This window comes from Ctenopharyngodon idella, chromosome 24 (assembly GCF_019924925.1).
Source record: "Ctenopharyngodon idella isolate HZGC_01 chromosome 24, HZGC01, whole genome shotgun sequence".
In the NCBI taxonomy this organism is placed as follows: domain Eukaryota; kingdom Metazoa; phylum Chordata; class Actinopteri; order Cypriniformes; family Xenocyprididae; genus Ctenopharyngodon; species Ctenopharyngodon idella.
This window is the reverse complement of record NC_067243.1, coordinates 28821095-28845009: the sequence shown is the minus strand read 5'-3', so window position 1 is coordinate 28845009 and position 23915 is coordinate 28821095. Positions and strand designations below refer to the sequence as shown.

The 23915-nt window shown below is 38.6% G+C and overlaps 1 long non-coding RNA gene and 1 gene segment (V, D, J or C); both read right to left on the bottom strand.

Annotated features, from left to right (window-relative positions):
* LOC127506794 (Ig kappa chain V-III region MOPC 63-like) overlaps positions 1–21080 on the bottom strand; it is a 135239-nt gene extending 114159 nt beyond the window's left edge. The window contains 2 exon segments of the V gene segment in view: positions 19440–19763; positions 21017–21080. Of these exon segments, the coding sequence occupies positions 19440–19763; positions 21017–21065 (373 nt within the window).
* Positions 13526–14877, bottom strand: LOC127506946 (uncharacterized). Its single transcript, XR_007928179.1, has 2 exons — positions 14662–14877; positions 13526–14574 (listed from the first exon to the last, which is right to left on the bottom strand). It is a non-coding gene; the product is annotated as an uncharacterized LOC127506946 (long non-coding RNA).
* Positions 21081–23915: the final 2835 nt, after the last annotated feature.

The following is a 23915-nucleotide window of genomic DNA, read 5'->3' as shown; positions in this document are numbered from 1 at the left end:
AGTGGTGAATCTTGCAGTTCCTATTACAGAGATAAAAAATTAATTAAACATGAAAAGACCATAATGCTTATCAGTGGAAGAGAGCCACTTTGCCATGGTGTGAGGAAATGGCGAAAGCTGTAAGAGCGCAACATAAGACATGGAGAGGAAGACAAGAAAGAGAAAAGACCAAGAGGGTAAGACAACAATACTACAGAGACAACGGCCACGTTAGGCCACATGGACACGACAGCCTGGAACGAGATAAAACATACCACCACCAGTATTTGCATAAAAAGTACCTGATTAATGATGAGGATTGAGTGGAACACAGCAGTCCTCTCCATCTGCTGTTAGGAGAATTCTAAACCACTGCATTGTAAATGGAAGGCAGATATTTTGGTTAAATAGATAGAAGGTATATAGTGTTTAAAGGAAAGACTCGTTAAAAGCACAAGTACTGAAATTCAAATGCTTGGGTGTAACTCCCACTAATGGCTTGATAGAACTTAGCCGACAGGACTCCATCTAGACGTCAGACCTGCCAAGAGAACCCCCAAAAGAAAATTAACCAGACAGCATGACGGATAAGTACAAGAATACTAAATATAAACAGATAAAGACTGGGAACCACAAAGTACAATGCCATTGAAGAAGGGAAAATGCTTCACTTGATAACGCTCTACTATCTAACCTTAGCTAGCTATTGAAATTCTGCAAAAGCTAGCAAACCTTTGCAAAAGAATAACGACGCAAGCATTGTTATTCAATGCCATGAAAACAGACATTAACAGCTGTATGATGTGTAGCGGCAGGCTGTTGTTTATCTAACGTTATGGAGCATGACAAGCAACTTTGGAATAAAAGGGAATTGGAGGGAGGATCAATAACAGCGTGGCGTATCCAAGATGGCGAATGCTTTGCGATGAACTTTGATTTGACAGAGATGCCGCTCTTGCACGTTAATAGAAAGGAAGCAAAAGTACACAAGTGAATTAATGTTATGAAGCTCAACACAATGTATGTAAGAATATCATCAGTATATTATAATATAATCTAGCTACAGTCAACAGACTAAAACATAGAATGGCATTACAACTTTAAATGCTCAAAAGCATTTTACAATGATAGTATGACATTAGACCAAGTAAAACAGCCTTGCGTTACATCACAATTTTGATTTGTCAAATACTGACCTGTATGAGTAGTATTTCAGCGCTTGCAAGTATTTCAGTAGAATGAATCGTCCTCATTCCTTTAGCTAACCCCTGGGACTCACATGGCACTGATATCAGTCTCTTGTTTGGAATCGCGCCCGCGATTTCACGCCAAGATTGTGCCTTGGCACAGATTAATTAGGCTATGCATTTTATGTGAAGACTAAGCAGTGTTATTTAACATTTAAATTATTTGTTTCCTGACGATGAACTGTGTGTGTGTTTGTGTGTGTGTTGCTTTAAGGTTAAACCATGATTGGGGTTTCCCCGAGCCTTGCAACGATAGAGCCGATTATTGTACGCCATTCTTTCATGTGGATCATTAACGTGCTAAAAGTTACAATGTGAACGAGCACGACGAGCGCTCTCGTTGAACAACTCACTCTGTCTCTAACAAAACGTGCGATTGCATAATACTGCTTATGTGTAAAGAGAGCAAAAGAGTAGCCTACGATTTTACACTTAATCGACATCAAAGGCAAAAACGATGAAAATGCTTATCACTGAGATGAAATGGCTGATCTGTACTGATGCCGTGAGAATGGTGAAGATTGCTGCCGTGTCTTTGAGTCCCTTTGATACTGAACTAAATAGGAAAACAAACAGAATCCGTGAAAAGAGGACCTGCATGCTTCTGAAATTGAACGGGATTTCTCTCTCATTGCCGCGACAGCTCGATGAATGTTGAATGTTGATAGGCTGACATATGACAGAGTAGCATTAAACATATCCCGTCTAAAATTATCATTTTTTCATTAATGTAGTAAATCGAACTAACATTTTCTGTGATTAATTAGATAATCACAAAATAGTCTGTACATACAACATGAGAGGAACATTGCGGTTCACTGGAGCTTAAGTTTTAGATAAAACTTCGTCAGAATTTAATAGATAACGATAAAATCAGACTGGATTTTAAACAAGCTATAGCCCGTGCCGGAAGTGAAGGTTGGCGTCAGCATCTGAAGACTCAAACATGTGTCAGCAATCTTTTATACTCCAAGTGTAAGATAATGATTGGTTAAATCATTAATCAATAGGTGACGTAACATTGAGTCTTCCTGGCAGAACTTACGCTAGAGCTTACATTTTTCTTAATTGCATTTACACTCACAGTTAAGACACTTGCGATTGCATTTTCATTAAATGTCCCGCAATGAATGTAGCAAAATTCAATGTGGATTTGAAAATGCATTCCAAGACGATCACGTCTCTGCCCCACCCTGTCAATCATTGCGTCAAGGCGGGGCCAGGTGTTGAAAACATGGCGGAAACAGCTAAAGAGTGAGGCATTTACAGGCAGATGAAGTAGAGCAAGAACAGAGAAATGTCAGTGTCCCTGACGATTATGCGTGTCCGTCAGCGATAGAACCAGTACGTTATTAGAAGCATAAATAAATTTATGGTTAGGACGACTCGTAGAGAACGTGCCTGGCGCTCGTGCACCTTATCGTGAGCGAGTGAGCGGTGCTTTATTACAACAAGTTCCTTAACTCATAGAAATAATTTTAGACAAGCTGTTTGAGATTATTGCTTGCTCTGTCAGTATGGTTGTATGTTTTTCTCTTTTTATCATTCTGATTATTGTTTATGCATCAATTATATTAATAAAACGATGTGTAGTCCATCTGGATGCTGAGTGTTATTTATAATAATAATAATAATTTTTGTTCCCAAAAATAACTCTGGTGATGTCTTAACACATCTTTCACATCTGCACTTTGCTCTGATGTGAACAGGTGCTGGTGGTGTGATGGTGTGGAGGATATTTCTTGACACAGTTTGGGCCTTTAGTACCAATTGAGCATCATTTAAACACCACAGCCTACCTGAGTGTTGTTGATGACCATGTCCATCCCTTTATGACCACATTGTACCATCTTCTGATGGCTACTTCCAGCAGGATAACACACCATGTCACAAAGCTCAAATCATCTCAAATTGGGTTCTTGAACATGACAATGAGTTCACTAAACTCAAATGAGCTCCACAGTCACAGATCTCAGTCCAGTAGAGCGCCTTTGGGATGTGCTGGAACTGGAGATTTGAGGCATGATAATGCAAAAGCTTTTGCACAGTGTTGAAAAACATTAGCAGCTGAGAAGTAAAAAAAAAAAATAAATAAAAAGATAAAGAAATAGGCCTATGTAATTCGTTGCTGTGACCCAGAAGAATAACCCTACTCTGTGTAGCTGTCCAAAATGTTTCTAAAATAGAGAAGAGAGAAATTTAAACATCACCAGAGTGAATTTTAGGAGCATTAGAGACAGTCTGGGTGGGGTGCTTTCTAGTGTGTGAAAGAGGGTTTAAACATCAGAGTTATTTTTGGGTAGAGTTATACAGTTATAGAGTTACAGTAATATATTTGGTGCTACTGTACCTAAACACTTTTATTTATTGGTTTAAAGAGTAGAAAAATAGGCATTATTCATTAAATGATTTATATCATTGTAGTATTGGATGAGTGACCACCACAATCCATCCCTTTATATACCTAAAATGGTGCCTTTGGAGGGCACTGAAGTTTTTAATCATTATCAACATATATTTTTAATAAAAATAACTCTATGAATGAGTTCAAAATGACACTTATTTTTGAGCCTCACACTTTTCAGCGCTCCAGAGCTCTAACATTGGATAGTTTGGACAAAAATAATTCAATTTTCTGAACTCTGGAGTTCTTGAGTTCTTATATCGAACAATCAGTGGTACAGACTTTGTTAGTTGTGTCTTGAATGGATGGTTCATGCAGTTTTAAACAGCGGAGTATAAACAAAGCCCATAGTTTTTTTTTTTCTTAAATAAAATAAATAAACACAAATACATGTAGCTATAACATGCATGTGTGCATTATTACCTCGGTGATGACATTCACTGTCAATAATTCACCTTGACAGCGATCCCTTACAGCATCACTTCAGCTATGTTCGTTATTCGTTGTAATGTGTCAGGGGAATGTTCTTAAAACATTAATCAAAGTAATATTATACCTTCTGTTCTTTTCTTTTAAAAGAACATTAAAAGATGCGCTCAAACCGTTCTCCTGATTCTTTTGAACAAGCGTGAAAAATGACAAAAGCTCCCTTGAATCAGAGGTCTGGCATGTGCGTTACAATACTGAGTTCTGATTGGTCAACACAAGAGCAGGCTGGGAATCCTTTAAAACAATATGTGAAGATAATTAAATTGGGTTACATATTGAATTCATATACATTTTGAATTACTTTTCTTTGTATTTCAAATTTTGTTACATTGTAAATTAAAATATTTTAAATTAAATTATGAAGAATTAATAGTCTATATAATATCACAAACATACCAATACAGTGTAAAAAGTGTTCAGTAATATTTCAAAGGATGTCCCTCTCCCTCTTGATCACTTCAGATCTTGATTGTTTTTTACTGAACAGCTTCACCATGTTTGTGTTAGAGATCCCTGGGAAACTGCTTTATTAAATACAAACGATCAATTCAAACTTCAGGTTACAGATAATAAAAATCATTGAAAATATGAGTATGAACTGTCAGAAACAGAGACTTGAGGTGTATTATGATACATGGCAATCTAAAAATGGGAAAAGCTAGATTTGCTTGTAGACCATAGCACAATACTCACCCTAAAGTTGTTACTTGGGTAAATTTGGTTTTATATTCGCACATTCGGACTTCCGCATAGGCTACAATAACTTTGTACACTACATTGGACATTCAGTGGACGTTCGCAAGTAAGTATGCCATTAAAATAATACTTGCCCATTTTGATCGGTTGTGAAAAATGTTGTAGGGTTACAATCGTTGGTTGTAAATATCATGTCGCTGTTCAGAATTTGCAAACATTAACTTTATTGCAGATTATTAGAACGTTCTTAAACGCGGAAGTCCGAATGTGCGAATATAAAACCAACTTTACCCAAGTAAAGTTGTTGATGTAACTTGAAAAGTTTAATGATCTTCTCCATTTAGGTGTGACAGCTGACAGACTCGCAACATGATGATCATCATTTACAGTAATCCAGCGATGTTCTTGTAAGCTGAGAAGTCATCTTTTCCTCTGTCATTTTGAAAGCTCTGCGTAAGGAACAATGACTTCCTTCTTCTTCTTCTTTTAGTTTTTTGGCGGATTGCAATCATGACTTATCAGGTGCATAGCTCCACCTACTGTACAGGAGTTTGTAGCAATGGATTATGGTGCGATAAAACTACTTTACATAATATTAATATTAAAAACAATGACTTCCGATGCCGCGCCGATGTAAATAGGCTGCCTGAGGAAAAATGTGGAAGTGACTGTGTCCATTGGGGCGTAAATGCCACCCAGGACCTTTTTAATTGGTTTAAAGAAACACCAGGTATCCAGTGGTCCACAAATATAGGGAAATTACAGATAGTAAGGATTTACTATTTGAATGTAATTTATTTTTTATTATTTTTATGAGAAATTTTCAATTCACCTATAGGTGAAATGGGTGCTTCTTAAACGACGTTTCAAAAAAGGTTCAGGAGCAGCATGGTCCCGAATGAAACATCCCCATCTGACTAACAGAGAACCGTATGGGAACGTTCTGTTAATGTCCCAAATGTCCTCTTTGTAACGATCTTATGTGACCATTGATTAACCAATGTGGAACGTCCCTCTAAAGTCATATAAAGAAACTTGAACTGCAGCACTTTCATAACCAAAAGAGGATGTTTTACAAACATCTCTAATGTAAAGGTTCAGGATTTCCGTCACATTTAGAGAACTTTTAGGGAACGGTGCACAAGGTCACGAGAACGTCCCCTCCTATGTGAGATGGATGTAGATCTGCACATCATCAGTGTCTCAGTAGTCAGAGTAAAAATAAAACTACTAAACTAACTAAAAATAACATTAGTGAGAATGTAAATCATCATTCTGTAACTCTAGTGTATATTAGTTTGTCTGTTGTAAATCCTGCCCACTTCTTTGCATTGTCACACATGCTTCAGTGCTCTGAGAGTGTTTATAGTGCTGTGAGTTTAACACTTCATGACTGAGAGCAGAACAGAACACAATCTTCATCATCACACAAGACAAAAGAACAACAATGAACACAATCACCTTCTTCATCTGGACTCTCACTCTGATCGCTCAAGGTTTGTGAAATACAATTGTTGTTGTTGTTTTTTTTACAATTATTTTTAATTCTTTTAAAATGTCAAATATCATTTTCATTTTTGTTTCTGTTTTGTTTCTGCAGCTCTACAATTATTCTCTTGAAATATTAAATGTTCAAAATTTTAGATAATTTTTATTTTATTATTTTCTTCTTGTTCTTTCTTTCAGAGTGTAGAGGACAGTACTCTGTAACTCAGAGTCCATCAATAATTCAGGCTCAACCAGGACAAGAAGTCAGAATAAACTGTAAAACCAGCAGTAGAGTGAGTGGTGGTAATTGTTTAGCCTGGTACTTACAGAAACCTGGAGAAGCTCCTAAACTCCTCATATATGATGCATCAAGCCGTTATACAGGAACTCCATCTAGATTCAGTGGCAGTGGATCTGACAGTGATTTCACTCTGACCATCAGTGGAGTCCAGACTGAAGATACAGGACATTATTACTGCATGGGTAGACACTGTCCTAGTAGATGTGTGTTCACACAGTGATAAAGAGTGGTACAAAAACCTCGGTCAGTCAGACGTCACAGTGATGCACTGATACAGCTGAGAGATACTGCAGCTGCTGATGGAGGATCACAAACAACACATTGTTGTATCAAACCTTTCAGAAACATTATTTATTTATTTATTTATTTGGATGTACTAAGCATGTGACATAATCTTTATATTATATAAATGTTAGTGGTGCTTGACACTGCAAAACTTTGCCACAACAATGTAATCTAACTGCAGGAAAGTCAGTCACTTTAACTGCACTTCCATGCTTCATCACTAGATGGCGTGTCTGTTACATAACTGAGTTCTCTATCTGTCAGTCACTTTGACGTTGTGTCGATGTGATGACACTAGTGTAGTGTTTCTCAACCTATTTTACTCGATGGCCTCCTCCTTCACCAAATCAATACTGCAGTGCCCCCCTAAGATGCCTGATATTTCCTCTTATACTGAACTTCCACAGCAAAGAGAGAAAAGTGTTTGTATTTAAGCCTTTTTATTAACAAAACATTTGTCAAAACAACGTCTGCTTCCCCGTCGACATACAGCATGAGCGCAAACAATAAACAATAAATCTTCCTATGGTGTCCCAGTAATTGTTCCCGATTAAACCACTGAAAATAGAACATTACATACAAGTTTTGCTGAAGTTAACTCAATTATAGAATTGTTTCTTTATTTCTCTATGGCATGGTGTCACCCTCAGGAAACATAAAAGGTTTTTGGTCTTCACACCGGATCTATATATGACACGTCTGTTCAGTGAAATGAGGGGCTGAAGTGGGTGCAGCCTTTTCTGTTTATCCACATTTCATAATGGATATATTATCGGGGACCCCCAAGGGTTAAATAAAAACACACAAAACAAGCCCTATAATTTAATAAAATAACATATTATCAAGACACTTCATATTTAATGGTATTAGATGATTTGATAGTTGCATTTAATAGATTACAACTTCAATAAAACATTTTCATTTTGTTTGTAACATTGTATTTGAAATGGTAAAACATTGTTGACTTATCTTAAGTGTCTGAATTTCTGAGGAACTCTTATAGCGCTGCAGGACTAGCCTACAGCAAACACTGAACCAGACTATTAAATGTTGAGCAAGGGATCTCATTGGCTGCAGGATCAGCAGAGACCAATCAGCCTGAGTCATTTGGTATTGATGTGATTGCTTACAGACTGCATGTAAAGGACCGATCGAAGCCTGTGCCATCTTCAGTTTCATGACTGAACTAGATTTCTGACATGACAATTCTTGGAGAGTTTGTCATGATAATGAATATGACAATGTTAATGTGTTTGGTCTGCTGCTGTTGATTATATCTGCTGTAGAGTACAGAACTTTCCACTGCCAAAACACACACAACATGCTGCTGCTGTACGAGCAAACATGAATCACCCCATAGCAGATCTGGACAGGTGGAGCTGGGGGAGGTGGAGGGTTTCTGAAAGTACACTGCACTGCTACAGCAAACAATAGACAAGTGTTTGAATGTTGAGCAGCAAGATCATTGACTACTGATACAGCAGGAATCATTCAGTTGTGTCCTGTAGAGAATGATGTGTAAATGTGTATGTCTGACTCTGTATATTTACTGTTACTGTGCTTTGCTGATGTAAAGCCTTTCTTTTAACCCTGTCAGTAAAACTATTGGACTCTGAATGTATATCGTCCTGATCTCTCTTCTGTCTTTTGCATTCAGAGGGTGTTTTACATGAGCGGCACATGCTTCACTGCTCTGAATGTGTTTATAGCTCTATGAACTGAACATGACATGATCAAGAGCTCTTCTTCATCAACCAACAAACATGACTTTCAGCTGCAGCTGCTCATAAACACAATCACACACAACACTGATCACAGACAAACACTAATAACACTAGATCATCTAAATCAACATCAATCTTGTGTTTATAAAGAGAATGAGTCAGTGTTTAATATGATCATCATGTTTTAGGTGTAATATATGATCCCTGTCAATCAAACTGAACAGACTGAATTCAGTCACTTCTGCTGTCTGGACGTGATGCTTTCCAATTGATTTTCATGACATTTTCATATATATTTTCATCACCACATTTTCAGCAGAAGTGAAACTGGTGTGTTCCAGTCCAGATCATGTGACCAATCAAACAGTGAGACTGAAAAGCCCATTTGCATTGTCAGGGTGGAGTGATTCTGATCCTCTCAGAATAGAGCAGCTCTGTCTCCAGAGACCATGTTCAAACCCCAAGAGCTTTATTTGACATTTCCTGCTACATCAAGTTTGTGAAAAGCACCTGCATGTTCATCTGTTAGTTGAATGATGTTGTCAGACACAAAGTGAACTTGTTGAGAAGCTTTATTGAATGTTACAGCAGATTGAAAGATCACACAGTGCTTTGACACGCCAGCTCTCTTTCAGTATTGAGTTGTAAATCACTACAGCTGCAGCACTAGACTCATGTGAATCCTGCCTGACACAGGACACTCAGATACGGCTCATCTTCAGGAGAGAAACATCAGCACTCAGAGCTCTTGTGGAACGAGACCTCATGAGGAGCTCCATCATGTGTTACTCTGCAGACGTACACCTCTCCCTGTTCCCAGCGTGCTTTGCTGAGGGTCAGGACGCTACTGCGGCTGTAGCGGCCGTCCCGCTGGCTCTCTGCGCTGGTTACGACCCCCTCGGTGACCTCTGACCCGTCCAGTGTCCAGCTCACCAGCGCCCCCTGTGGAGAGTAAGAGCTGAGCAGGCAGAGCAGTGCGGCTGAGTCTCCAGAGATCTGCAGAGAAGAGGGCGGCAGCAGAGACACTGAGGGCTTCACTGTGGGACCAGCTGCAGGAGACAAACACAACACATTCACAAACACAAAGAAAACACACTGTTTCACTCACAGCATTTCAACAGCAGCAAAAATACAACAATCTGATCCTTCATGACATTCAACATCACTAGAGCTGATATAATATACAATATACAAACTACACAATCACTATATACATTTAAATCAAACCTCAGAAATGAAACTCAATATACTGAGACACTGACTGCTTTAATTCCAGCAGTTTTAAACTCTGAACATTAAGTTCTTAAATTTTACTTGAGATATTCAGCTAAAAATGTAACTCAATTTCAAACAGAATTAAAACAACTGAATCATACATATATTTTGTTTGTATTAAAAACACTGAATTATAAGTACAACATGTGAAAAGAGATTCAGTATCATTGACTGAAATACAGAAAGTAACATTTACATTCTGATGTCAGATTTATTTTTCCCCTATGATATCTACAATAAAAGATGAACTATCTATGAACCCAGTATAGAAATAAATGAAGGAAAATTAAACTTGTAATAAACTGAATAAACTCAACGTGAGACTCATTATGGAAATATGTTTAGAATTTTTGAAAGGAATAATGTCGTTATTCTGAATGTATAAACATGAAAATATAATTGCTTTAGATTAAATAATTATGAAACTATATCAGTATACTTTACTTAAAGCCTTCATACACAATCAATTAAAAATGCATTTTTAATGCATTAATTAAGCATCATTATACACATTATACTGCATGTATGATCTCATGAATAATTCATTAAGCAGTTATAACACATCATAATATCATCTATTCACTGTTACACCTTTTGAAAGTATAATGGGGTAAAACAAATTGCAAACAACCAATTTCAGATGTAACATTGAATTTGTTGATATAATGCCTTTTAATTTTGTTTACAATTATTTATTAAAAGATTTAAGTCATTATAATCTTAATTATGGATACTTTTATAACACATTATACATAAATCCTTTAAGTAAAGTTTCAGCACAATATTATTATTAAAAAAATGTTCTTGTTTCAACTGTAAAACACTTTCTGAAATCTAAATTGTAATTTATTTTTGTAAATTGTTAATTAAACAGACTTACCAAGCACCAGTTTAGTTCCTCCACCGAAAGTCAACCACAGTGATACAATCTAATGAAACGGTCGTACAAAAACCTCTATTCCACTCGAGTGAACACAAACTCCAGCAGAGAGAGAGAAACAACACTTCAACACACTGATATTAGAAGAAACTCAGATCTTCTCAACACTCAAACATTCAGTTTGGACAAAATGTTTCTGATACAACACTGTTTATGGAAATATATTTGATGATTTTGACCTCTGAGGTGACCTTTGACCTCTTTTATCATGGATGATGATATTATCATATTCACATATTATCAGAAACATTCACCTTATATAAATGAATCATGCATGAGAGTGAATAGATTATTTCTACAGCGGCACTGAAAGCTGAAAATGCTTCATCCAATATCTGACAGATGTTCACATAAAGTCAAAGACTAGTGTCTTATCAGTCTGTCAAACATAAACAAAAAACATTTTATAATTAAAAATTAAAATTAAAAATATTTTACAATTAATCAATATGTACAATTATTACAAAATGATTCAACATCAATCTGAATGTAAAATCTTAGGTTGCACTTTATTTCGATGGTCCACTTTAGATATTCAAGCACATTAATAGAGAGGCGAAGGGAAGGAAAAGGTGTGGTAGAAAAAAGTGTACAAGCAATAGGGATAACCGCACCCTGGAGAGGATTGTGAAACAAAACCCATTCAAAAATGTGGGGGAGATTCACAAAGAGTGGACTGCAGCTGGAGTCAGTGCTTCAAGAACCACTACGCACAGACGTATGCAAGACATGGGTTTCAGCTGTCACATTCCTTGTGTCAAGCCACTCTTGAACAACAGACAGCGTCAGAAGCGTCTCACCTGGGCTAAAGACAAAAAGGACTGGACTGCTGCTGAGTGGTCCAAAGTTATGTTCTCTGATGGAAGTAAATTTTGCATTTCCTTTGGAAATCAGGGTCCCAGAGTCTGGAGGAAGAGAGGAGAGGCACACAATCCACGTTGCTTGAGGTCCAGTGTAAAGTTTCCACAGTCAGTGATGGTTTGGGATGCCATGTCATCTGCTGGTGTTGGTCCGCTGTGTTTTCTGAGGTCCAAGGTCAACGCAGCCGTATACCAGGAAGTTTTAGAGCACTTCATGCTTCCTGCTGCTGACCAACTTTATGGAGATGCAGATTCCATTTTCCAACAGGACTTGGCACCTGCACACAGTGCTAAAGCTACCAGTACCTGGTTTAAGGACCATGGTATCCCTGTTCTTAATTGGCCAGCAAACTCGCCTGACCTTAACCCCATAGAAAATCTATGGGGTATTGCGAAGAGGAAGATGCAATATGCCAGACCCAACAATGCAGAAGAGCTGAAGGCCACTATCAGAGCAACCTGGGCTCTTATAACACCTGAGCAGTGCCACAGACTGATCGACTCCATGCCATGCCGCATTGCTGCAGTAATTCAGGCAAAAGGAGCCCCAACTAAGTATTGAGTGCTGTACATGCTCATACTTTTCATGTTCATACTTTTCAGTTGGCTAAGATTTCTAAAAATCCTTTCTTTGTATTGGTCTTAAGTGATATTCTAATTTTCTGAAATACTGAATTTGGGATTTTCCTCAGTTGTCAGTTATAATCATCAAAAAAAAAATTAAAAGAAATAAACATTTAAAATATATCAGTCTGTGTGTAATGAATGAATATAATATACAAGTTTCACTTTTTGAATGGAATTAGTGAAATAAATCAACTTTTTGATGATATTCTAATTATATGACCAGCACCTGTGTGTGTATATATGTATATTTATTATTTAAACATAAATATTAAATAGGCTACGTTTTCTTTAACCCTGTTCAACGATCGCGCCGGCGTGTCATGATGGATTTTTTCTTAATGACAGCGGAAGCAACTCGGTCATTTTTGCCCATACAGATTAGTGTAAGACAACTATTTTGCACATCAAGTTCGTACAGGGCCTCGCACCCCCCTTGCGACGGGCCTGGTTATAGTCTTACTAGTGTGCAGGTGGGGGTGGGGGTGTCTATTTTGCTCTCTTGACATTTTAGAGCGTCACCCCTTCATTGCTGTGCACTTTTTTTTCTGCACAGTGGTTGATTTGTAGTTTGTAACACCAAAAGATGCCTTGAGTTTTTGTATTTTTTCATATTTTACATTAATTTCCTATGGCTGTCATTTTTAACCATGAAGGAACCAAGTGTGACTTTTTTCCTGACCCTTTAACATATCCGATTCACGTCCAAGATTTTTGTGTTTACATAGCTAATGCAACTAAAGTCACCAAGTGTCATCCCACATTAACACGTTAATCAAATTAATTAGTTTTGTAATTAAAATGTTTATTTTGTAATTAGTATATGTGCTTGTGTGTGTAGTTTATATGCGTTTCATCTAAGATTGAAAGTCTGTTTACATTATATTACTCTGATTGATTGGCGTAGGGCTCCACTTAGGACAAGATAAGAGCGCATGAGTGAAGTACAGCCTGATGCACTGATGCACTGTTTTATACACATCTTAAGAGATATGGTGGACATTCATAGGCTTATTAAATTTGCATTATTTTCCTATGTTTTGTACATCATGAAAATCTATAAGGCTTTAGTTGTATGTGGGATATATATGACATATAGGATTGAAAATCCATAAATATTATACAATTTGTATATGCAGTTTTTGCAGCATATATGTCCTTTATAATATTCTATTGGAACATATTGTCAGGGACACAGACAGAGGTAGACAGGTAAGTGCAAAACAGGTGTTTATTTAAACAGAGGCATGGACACTGGCAAACAGTGAATGCAGGTGAGTCAATGAACAAGCACTTTGGAACAGTCACTTAGCTGGTGGATTAATAAAAGAATGTCTCTGTAGGTGAAGGATCAACGGGGAACAGAGAGCAAAAGACGGATGGAAGACGATACGGGAATCTCAGGTGAGTAACAGGTAAGGAGTCCATTGACGAGACCAGGAGTGAACATGGGGCTTATGTAGTGGTGTGCTGATGAGTGTTAACAATGGTGATAGCTTGCAGGTGCAGGTGATCGGTGAGTGAGTGCAGGTGAGGAACCAGAGGGATGCTGGGAAATGGAGTCCAGGGAAGGTGAGACAGACGGTGACTGTGACAGTACTCCCCCCTCCCGGTAGGCATGTCCTCGCGCCGTAGATGGAACAACCAGGGAGAGTGAGAGAGAGAGAGAGAACACAGTCCACTTCAACACAAGACATGTCCCCAGGCCCACTGAGCCACTGAGCCAGAAACTGCTCTCCATTTGCCCCCGAAACAAATAAATAAATAAAATAATTTGTTATTATTTACCAGTCAGTGGACAAGCGTACAGGACAAGATTACAAAAAGAAATGAACAAGTGTCCATGGCCACCTTGTTATTGTTCTCGTAAGGACAGTGAGGATCATCATAAACTTTATCCCGTCGTTGAGCTGAAGGAATGGAGACGGAAGCCATTGCCTTCCCGCTGCAGAGTATATCTTCTCTGAAGGAACTGACAAAATCTTCCGCCTTTTGAGGAGAGTCGAACATCATCTGCTCACCTTTGTGCTGTAGTTTAATTGCCGCCGGATAGATGAGGAAGGCCTGGAGACGAGTGCTTTCATCTTCAAGACTGGATTAAAGCTCTTTCTCTTGGTAGTTGTGGCTCTCCAGGTTTCTGTAAGGCTAAACGATCACCATCATACACTCCACTGCTGGTTTTACAGTTTATTCTGACTTCTTGTCCTGGTGGAACTGCTGTTATTGATGGACTCTGAGTTACAGTGATCTGTCCTCTACACTCTGAAAGAAAGAAAAAAGAAAAGAAAGTTAAATATATTTCACATTTTAAAAGAAATTATGAATCATTATGAATATTTTACCACAAACCTTGAGCAAACAGTGTGAGAGTCCAGATGAAGAAGGTGATTTTGTTCATTGTTGTTCTTTTGTCTTGTGTGATGATGAAGATTGTGTTCTGTTCTGCTCTCAGTCATGAAGTGTTAAACTCACAGCACTATAAACACTCTCAGAGCACTGAAGCATGTGTGACAATGCAAAGTGACTCTCTCTATTTAAATCATTATCCTGAAGACTGCAGCTCACTCTCAAAAGACATTTCAAAGACAATTCCCAAAATAAACATTTCATTGCATGGTATTCCAAGGAGAAGCAGGTTTAAAATTCATTGTCAATGTTTTTTCTCTCACCCAGCATTCATATGTGGAGTCTATGGACCCCCTAAAGGGAACATGGGACAAACAAATATGAGATGGAAGGAATAACAATACTTTTGCGTTACCCCGAGAAATTTTGCGTTCGCTCACAAAACCTTCTGAGCTGTTTGCAGGCGAATGCAAAAGCATTGACTTATTTTTATTTTTTTCTCCCATCATATTTTTTTCCTTCACCATGTCCCTTTAGGGGCTCCAAAGAATTGACAAGCTTGAAATACATTGTTTATAAAGTCTGATTTAACTTCTTGTTTCTCATTGATAGTCTGCATAAAGGATTATAACAAAAAGACAAAAGTTGTATCTGTTATATTTTAATAAAATTCAACACCTGGGATATTAGGTGCCCAAAGTTGATGAAACACTCATAAATAAATGACAAAGAATAAGCATATTGTATCTTCTCTTCCCAAAGTCTTCAGAAGTGAATGACACCTGAAGCCAGACACATTCAATTTACAAATGGCCGAGCTGCTCTTATGTTAAAAACAAGGTGGATAAAGACTATAATGTTTGTCTCATTGGTTTAGTGTCCAAACCTGCTCCTGAAGGGCCTGTAGAGTTCAGCTCCACGTCTACACTATCACTGACTTGTGCTGGAGGGGCGACAGATAAGAAAGTGGGACTCTAATGGAGACAAAGTCCACTTTCTGCTCTGACAATTCACCCATTCCTGAATTATGAGGGAAGTATATTAATATCCCCTCCATACTTAATGCACTGGAGGAAGGTGACAGATAAGAGAGTGGGGCGATAATGTCAACTCACCCTGCTGAAAAATCCAGCATAAATCAGCATGAATGCCATGTTGGTCCAGACTGGTTTAGTGCTGGTCTAACTGGTCAAGAAAAACTGTGCTGGTGTAGCTGGTCCACAGCACTCCCACTTCCCATGCTGGCCCTATCCACCTTATTCCTGACTAGCCTACTGCGTTTCAAATTATGGGTTGCACTTCCGGTTTGGGGAACTTCCGTTTAAAAAGACTGAAACGAATCATTTCAAATCATAAGGTTGCCCTACAAATAAAGCTTATCTGTCAGTTTGACTGAATGAGCTGTCAATTTTTCTTTCATGTTTTATATTCAGACATCATGAGAATTACGTAACGCTTGGTATTTTAACGTAACATGTTATAACGAATATCTATGGCAAGAGCTCTTTTCAGTCGCTGCTTTCTATCCTCGTGATTATTTTCTTTTGTCCCTTTGCATGCCGCTGTAATAGTATGAAAAAGGACAACATATACTGCACATTTGTGGTCTGTTCTCCCGATATAATGTACGATATATCCCATTAATAATTCACTGGAATGAACGAAGAATCTCTCGTTTTTCTCCTCAAAGCCTCACGTCTCTTTCCAGGTTTGTTTTCACAGGTAAATACAATTTATTATCTGTAAAAATGATGGAAATCACTTTGAAATAGTATCACGCAATGCTGAAGTTCATGGACATTTTTATTAAGGCAACGTATATTACATAATACAGATATATATCACTAAAGTTATATTTAACCCGTCCGTTATTTCTGTGGAAAGAATCACGCTTTTTCATGGCCTGTTGAAAGTACCTTGTTGATGCTTTTACACTTTTAAATGTCCTTTTAATGTTTGTTGGTTGAAGTGTGTGTAGAAAAATGTCATCTCATTGTACCCAGTTTAAAAAAAAAATAAATAAAAAAAAAAGTATTATTGCTTTCATAGAGCGAGCCTTTCACTGACTGTTTACAGCTTAACGGAAGTTACACCCATAGTTCGCACAAAGCGTCATGGGGTCTAAGAATAAGGTGGATACCAAAATCTATTTAAAATACATTTATTTCAAACTAAGTATCCTTCAAATCCGTTAACATATTTATTGACATATCATTTAGAACTTACTGATATAAAATTATAATTAAACTTTTTTTGTAGTATTTATTTATTGCACAATGCACATTTCTTAAAGGGGTGGTTGATTATGATTTGACTTTTTTAACTTTAGTTAGTGTGTAATGTTGCTGTTTGAACATAAACAACATCTGCAAAGTTACGATGCTCAAAGTTCAAAGCAAAGGGAGATATTTTCTTTTAAAGAATTCTGTTTAAGGACTACAACAAACGGCTGGTAGGGACTACAACGAGCTTCTTCCTGGATTGGTGACTAACCCTACAATTTACGTAAACCCCGCCCCTGAGAACACACAACAAAGGGGGAGAGGCCATGTTATTGCAATACAGTACATAACACAAATGAAATAGCATGTCATAAAAGCAAGGTGATAACATGACAAGGGTAACACTTTAGAAGTTGCTCTTAATTCATTGAAGAACAAGACCAGGGATAAATGCTTTCTAGCCAAAAATGTGAAGAAACCGAAGAGAGCAGAGGTTAACTTTTGCCCTGCTAATCCAACTGGAGAAACAGATGAAAGCCTTGAAAAATGATGTGAGCTACTGACTGATTTCGGATCAGTAGTAAAAGAAAAGTTGTCTAAAACGTTCGCCTACACAAGGAGAAATGTGGTACAGAACAGTCCAGTTTTTTGAGGACTGCACTCTTTCAGATTGAAGAGGTAAGGTCATATTTACTCTTCTCTCATTTACTCTTCATTTGTGCTACAGTTGATGCTCTCCTCATCATGTGTTATAGGGATACTCCACACAAAAAGGAAAATTCTTGCATTTACTCACTCATGTCATCCCATATGTAAATGTCTTTCTTTCTTCAGAGGAACACAAACATTTTTAAAGAAATAATTCCTCTCTGTGAGTCCATATAATGCAAGTGGATGGGACCTCTAGAGTTGATAAAGGTCATTTCTGTTGAAAAGGTAGAAACTACTGCTACAACCACACAAAACCAACACAATGGTAATTCCCAGTTAATGAATCAATGTCTTTTGAAGCTAAATCAACTGCGGATCTATAGATTTCCATCATGATTTTGTGTGGTTGTAGAAGTGTTTCTACCTTTTCAGATAGGTGTGGAGGGGGCGGGTTTTAATTGTGCTCTTGTTTGGTGGAATATAAAAGCGTCAGTATTGACATTATGCAGAAGTGCGTCTGCCTAGCGTCAGTGACGGAGTTACAGGATTTCCGTGTGAATGTCCGAGAGGTAGGAGTATTCAGCCGTGATGTGGGCTGTTTGTTTGTGCCATGCAGGGTTACATTATTTCATTGTAGTGTGGATTGAGGAGCATTTGTGGGATGCTTTTAGTGATGGCTTTTTCCATGGAAATGCATTCTATCTACCATGGAGTTCCCTGTGTTATGGGAGTCGCCATTTGACAGACATTTCTACTATGGGTTTGGTTGCTTATTAGTGACCTAGCTAGTGATCCTTACTCTTGGAGTGTGTTGTATTTACACAGTTAATGTCTGAGCCAATGCAAGAGATGTTGCAGCGGTCTTTGGTTTCCCTTTAAACTGCTGCTTGGATGTCTGCCGTTCATGTTTGCTTCACCATAGATGACTGCTTGGACATCGAATTGTGTTCTCGTGGCCGTTATATTGTTTCTGGGACCAATCTTTGGAGCTGTGTGAGATACACCTGGTGCTTTACTCCTAATTTTAAACGTTCGTATGTATCAACTCAAATCAAAGTCTTGAGGGGGTGTACAGCGGGCAGTTATCCACCAGTGAGTTTTTTGTTTTTTTGTTTTTCTCAGTCTTTTGGGATTGATTTGTTTTTTCTTGTTCTAACTGTATTGTGATCGATTTGTTAATTTGTGTTCTTTTTTGTATTTAGTTATTTTGAATTTTCTTGTGGTTCATTTAGTTTGTAAACCAGGTTGCTCCTGCTGTCTGACGCAGCGCCCCATTGACTGCATAGAACAGGTTTGGTTGTTGTTGTGTTTTTGTTTGTTTTTTGGAGGCACATGTCGAGCTGATTAAAGTCTTTTACAGATATATGTACAAATATTGTGTAAAGTGTGTGTTTGTTTGTGTTTTACTTTGTGTTTAATTTCCCCTTCGGAATTGGATGGCCAGCGCTGTAGGAGGATCCAATGCCCTGTTTGCCTTGACACGTTCAAGACCTGATTGATCTTTGTGGGTCTAAATGCAGTGAATTTTGGCCTTCACTCTGTAACTGAAGGTATTTTCACATGTAACGTGTCAGTCATGGTCTCGGCTGGAAAGAGATTGACGGATCTGAACGGACACAATCAATGTCTTGATGGTGCCTGGGAGTTTCAATGTTTACACATTTAGGGGAAATAAACCTATGAATGGCATACTAAGAGTAGTCAATGAACAATAAACTGGGTTAAGAGAATGTATTTAAATCTTATATATTACATTTACCTTTAAAGTGTTTAGAAACTTTGTTAAACATTGTCATTGTGTTGTTTGTGATCCTCCATCAGCAGCTGCAGTATCTCTCAGCTGTATCAGTGCATCACTGTGACGTCTGACTGACCGAGGTTTTTGTACCACTCTTTATCACTGTGTGAACACCCAGTTACTGTTGATGCTGTGTTCACTCAGACAGTAATAATCTCCTGTATCTTCAGTCTGGACTCCACTGATGGTCAGAGTAAAATCACTGCCATAGTCAGATCCACTGCCACTGAATCTAGATGGAGTTCCTGACTGAAGGCTTCTTATGTAATAAATGAGGAGTTTAGGAGCTTCTCCAGGTTTCTGCTGATACCAAGACACACAGTCATTACAGCCAGAAATCGGCTGACTGGTTTTACAGCTGATTGTAACAGTTTCTCCTTGTTTGATGGATTTTATTGTTGGATTCTGAGTCACTGTCACTTGTCCCCAGCTCTCTGAAATTAACATATTTTAGTCATTAATGGTTATTGGACTGTAAATGTGTCACATCCATGCCTTCCCGGACTCCGTTTCCCAGTATCCTCCTTGTTCCACTCCTGTTTTTACTTCCCTCATCAGCCTTCCCGCCATTTCCCTGGATTCCCTGCACCTGTTGTCTTTGTCAGCACTCCCTTTAAGTTGGACTCACTCCCTGCACTCCTTTGTCAGTTCTAACGTTATCCTAAATGTGTATGGTTGTGTTTCTTGCTCCTTTGTTGATTAAATACCCTTATTATTGTGGATTTCTGTATTCGCCTCGTCTCTACTACACCAACACGTAACAGAAGAACTGACCAAACCGCTGGAAATCTACATTTCAAGATGGGCTTATTCTTCATCTCCGAGATCCCTGTGTCTCCCATGCCTCCAAAGCCAGCTACAGCGTCGGATCGCCTTTGTGGGTGCCGGCAGGACGGTCGCTCGCTGGAGAGGTATGTGGAGGAGTTTGTCGAGCTTGCTTATTTGGCGAATTGGCCAGATGCCTGTTTGAACGCCTGTTTTCTGGCGGGGCTGGACGAGGACACGATCCGTTTTAAAGAACCTGCCTGCTATTTTTCCCTAGTTGAAGCAATTAATCTGATTTTGTTCCTAAATTGTTCTGATTTTGTCATTGAGGAGGTTCTTGATAAGTCGTGTGATCCTCGTCCAGTTCGCCGCTTCCCTCCGCCTGCCCCTCCAGTGAGCATTCCCCTGGTGTCCTGCCGGACCCAAAACCCCAGAAGGCCGAAGAAAGATCCTCTGCTGGGCCTAAACAGCCCCAATCTCCTGAGTTTTCTAACGCCAAGCAGCCCAAAACACCAATAATTGTGGAAGAAGAATGGTTGATAGACTTTTGGACTGAAATTACTCCAAGTCCCCTCTTCCACGCTCCATACTTCCACGAGCTCGATCCATGTTCCCATGAGCCCTCTCCCGCTGCCAACGAGCCCTCTCCCGCTGCCAACGAGCCCTCTCCCGCTGCCAACGAGCCCGCTCCACGTGCTCCCGAGCCCGCTCCAGCAGCCCCAGGGCCCGCTCCAGCAGCCCCAGGGCCCGCTCCAGCAGGCTGTACCCCTGAGCATGTGTATGGTTGTGTTTCTTGCTCCTTCGTTGATTAAATACCCTTATTATTGTGGATTTCCGTATTCGCCTCGTCTCTACTACACCAACACGTAACAAAATGAGATGTGGTTGTTTATTTTGCAAGATATTTATACAAGATATTTACCCTGAATGCAGAGAGTCAGAGTCCAGATGAAGAAGGTGATTGTGTTCATTGTTGTTCTTTTGTCTTGTGTGACGATGAAGATTGTGTTCTGTTCTGCTCTCAGTCATGAAGTGTTAAACTCACAGCACTATAAACACTCTCAGAGCACTGAAGCATGTGTGACAATGCAAAGAAGTGGGCAGGATTTACAACAGCGTGTGCTGCTAACAAACTAATAAACTCTCTACATATAAGATTTGGTATTTCAGTGGTCTACTTTAGACATTCTACTGACTGTAACTTTACAACTACATGTCAACTTATTCTACTTACCCGAATCCAAACCTAACAGTCTACTAATACAGGTGCTGGTCATATAATTAGAATATCATCAAAAAGTTGATTTATTTCACTAATTCCATTCAAAAAGTGAAACTTGTATATTATATTCATTCATTACACACAGACTGATATATTTCAAATGTTTATTTCTTTTAATTTTGATGATTATAACTGACAACTAAGGAAAATCCCAAATTCAGTGTCTCAGAAAATTAGAATATTATTTAACCCTCTACCGCGTGGTGTTGCCATATGGCAACATACTCTTTGCGTTCATTTCCTTGCCACTGTTTCTTGAAGAGAACATTCTCGTTTTTTTTTTGTTGGTAAGAGAAGACCTTAGTTTAGCCAATGATGTGCTTTGGTTAAGTCACATGACATGCAATTTTTTTCTGTGGCGTGATTTCTGTCAGACTGCCGTCTCTTGTCGGTAGTTGCTGAAAGCAAACTAAAACGTCAGTAACAAACAAGGACCCGCCCATGTCACATTCACAAAAAAATTGGTAACATCATCTCAGGTAAGTTATGATGACATATTCACCACTCAAAAAAATTATGAAAATGGTTTTTGGTAAATCGATAAAATGTCTGTGTTGCCATATGGCAACACTGTGCAATAATGGAATGACATTATTGTAATAGGTTAGCTAGCTAGCAAAGGTCAGCTGCAGTCTGTTAAGCTGTAACAATAACAATATTAATGCTAGTGATATAAATGTTGATTAGTTGTATGTTAAGGACTGCCATGGCATTTGTATTATGGATTAAATCAACATCGGAGACCTGCCTGCTCACCACCACAGCCAGTACTACTGGCCCAGACCTACCACTGGTCTACCATGGTGTCTCAAAAAGGCAGGTGCAAGTGGCTGTAAGTGTATTGTTAGGGTGAAGTGCACCAAATGTGATGTGTACCTGTGCCTCACCTCTTAAAAAAATGCTTTTTGAAGTTTTGTACAGAAAAAAAGGTGAGGTTTCAAGGATTATGGGGGGTTCATGTTCATAATCTTCCTCTCATAAGATTGCATAATGTTGAATTTTCATGAACTGCAATGTTTTTGGTGTTATGTCAATGTTTTATGATACATGATGAACAGTATTATATTTATTTTTAACTGTCTAAATTTGCAATTTAAGTAATATTCATGAAAAACGTAATGAAATTCAAAGAATATAAAGCATTATCCAGCAAAAGAGAATGGAATAAATAAAAGCACACGATGTTGAAAAATATGTATAAGGTGTTGTTTATAATTACTGCTAAAGCTTATAACAGCACCAATTGATTCAATACAAACAACATTTCTGAGGAAAAATATTAACTATATACACTTACACTTATTCTAAGTTATTTCCAATATTGTACATTGTTGCCATATGGCAACATATAATAAAGTACCTTAAAATAATATTTTTTTTCCAAAAAAATTTTTTACAGCACTTCAAGTTAAGCCATTATAAGAAAAGAAAAAGAGTCAAATATTTTTCTTCTATAGATTTATCATAATGCGTGTGGTAGAGGGTTAATACTTAATTGGGGCTCCTTTTGCCTGAATTACTGCAGCAATGTGGCGTGGCATGGAGTCAATCAGTCTGTGGCACTGCTCAGGTGTTATAAGAGCCCAGGTTGCTCTGATAGTGGCCTTCAGCTCTTCTGCATTGTTGGGTCTGGCATATCGCATCTTCCTCTTCACAATACCCCATAGATTTTCTATGGGGTTAAGATCAGGCAAGTTTGCTGGCCAATTAAGAACAGGGATACCATGGTCCTTAAACCAGGTACTGGTAGCTTTGGCACTGTGTGCAGGTGCCAAGTCCTGTTGGAAAATGAAATCTGCATCTCCATAAAGTTGGTCAGCAGCAGGAAGCATGAAGTGCTCTAAAACTTCCTGGTATACGGCTGCGTTGACCTTGGACCTCAGAAAACACAGTGGACCAACACCAGCAGATGACATGGCACCCCAAACCATCACTGACTGTGGAAACTTTACACTGGACCTCAAGCAACATGGATTGTGTGCCTCTCCTCTCTTCCTCCAGACTCTGGGACCCTGATTTCCAAAGGAAATGCAAAATTTACTTTCATCAGAGAACATAACTTTGGACCACTCAGCAGCAGTCCAGTCCTTTTTGTCTTTAGCCCAGGCGAGACACTTCTGACGCTGTCTGTTGTTCAAGAGTGGCTTGACACAAGGAATGCGACAGCTGAAACCCATGTCTTGCATACGTCTGTGCGTAGTGGTTCTTGAAGCACTGACTCCAGCTGCAGTCCACTCTTTGTGAATCTCCCCCACATTTTTGAATGGGTTTTGTTTCACAATCCTCTCCAGGGTGCGGTTATCCCTATTGCTTGTACACTTTTTTCTACCACATCTTTTCCTTCCCTTCGCCTCTCTATTAATGTGCTTGGACACAGAGCTCTGTGAACAGCCAGCCTCTTTTGCAATGACCTTTTGTGTCTTGCCCTCCTTGTGCAAGGTGTCAATGGTCGTCTTTTGGACAACTGTCAAGTCAGCAGTCTTCCCCATGATTGTGTAGCCTACAGAACTAGACTGAGAGATCATTTAAAGGCCTTTGC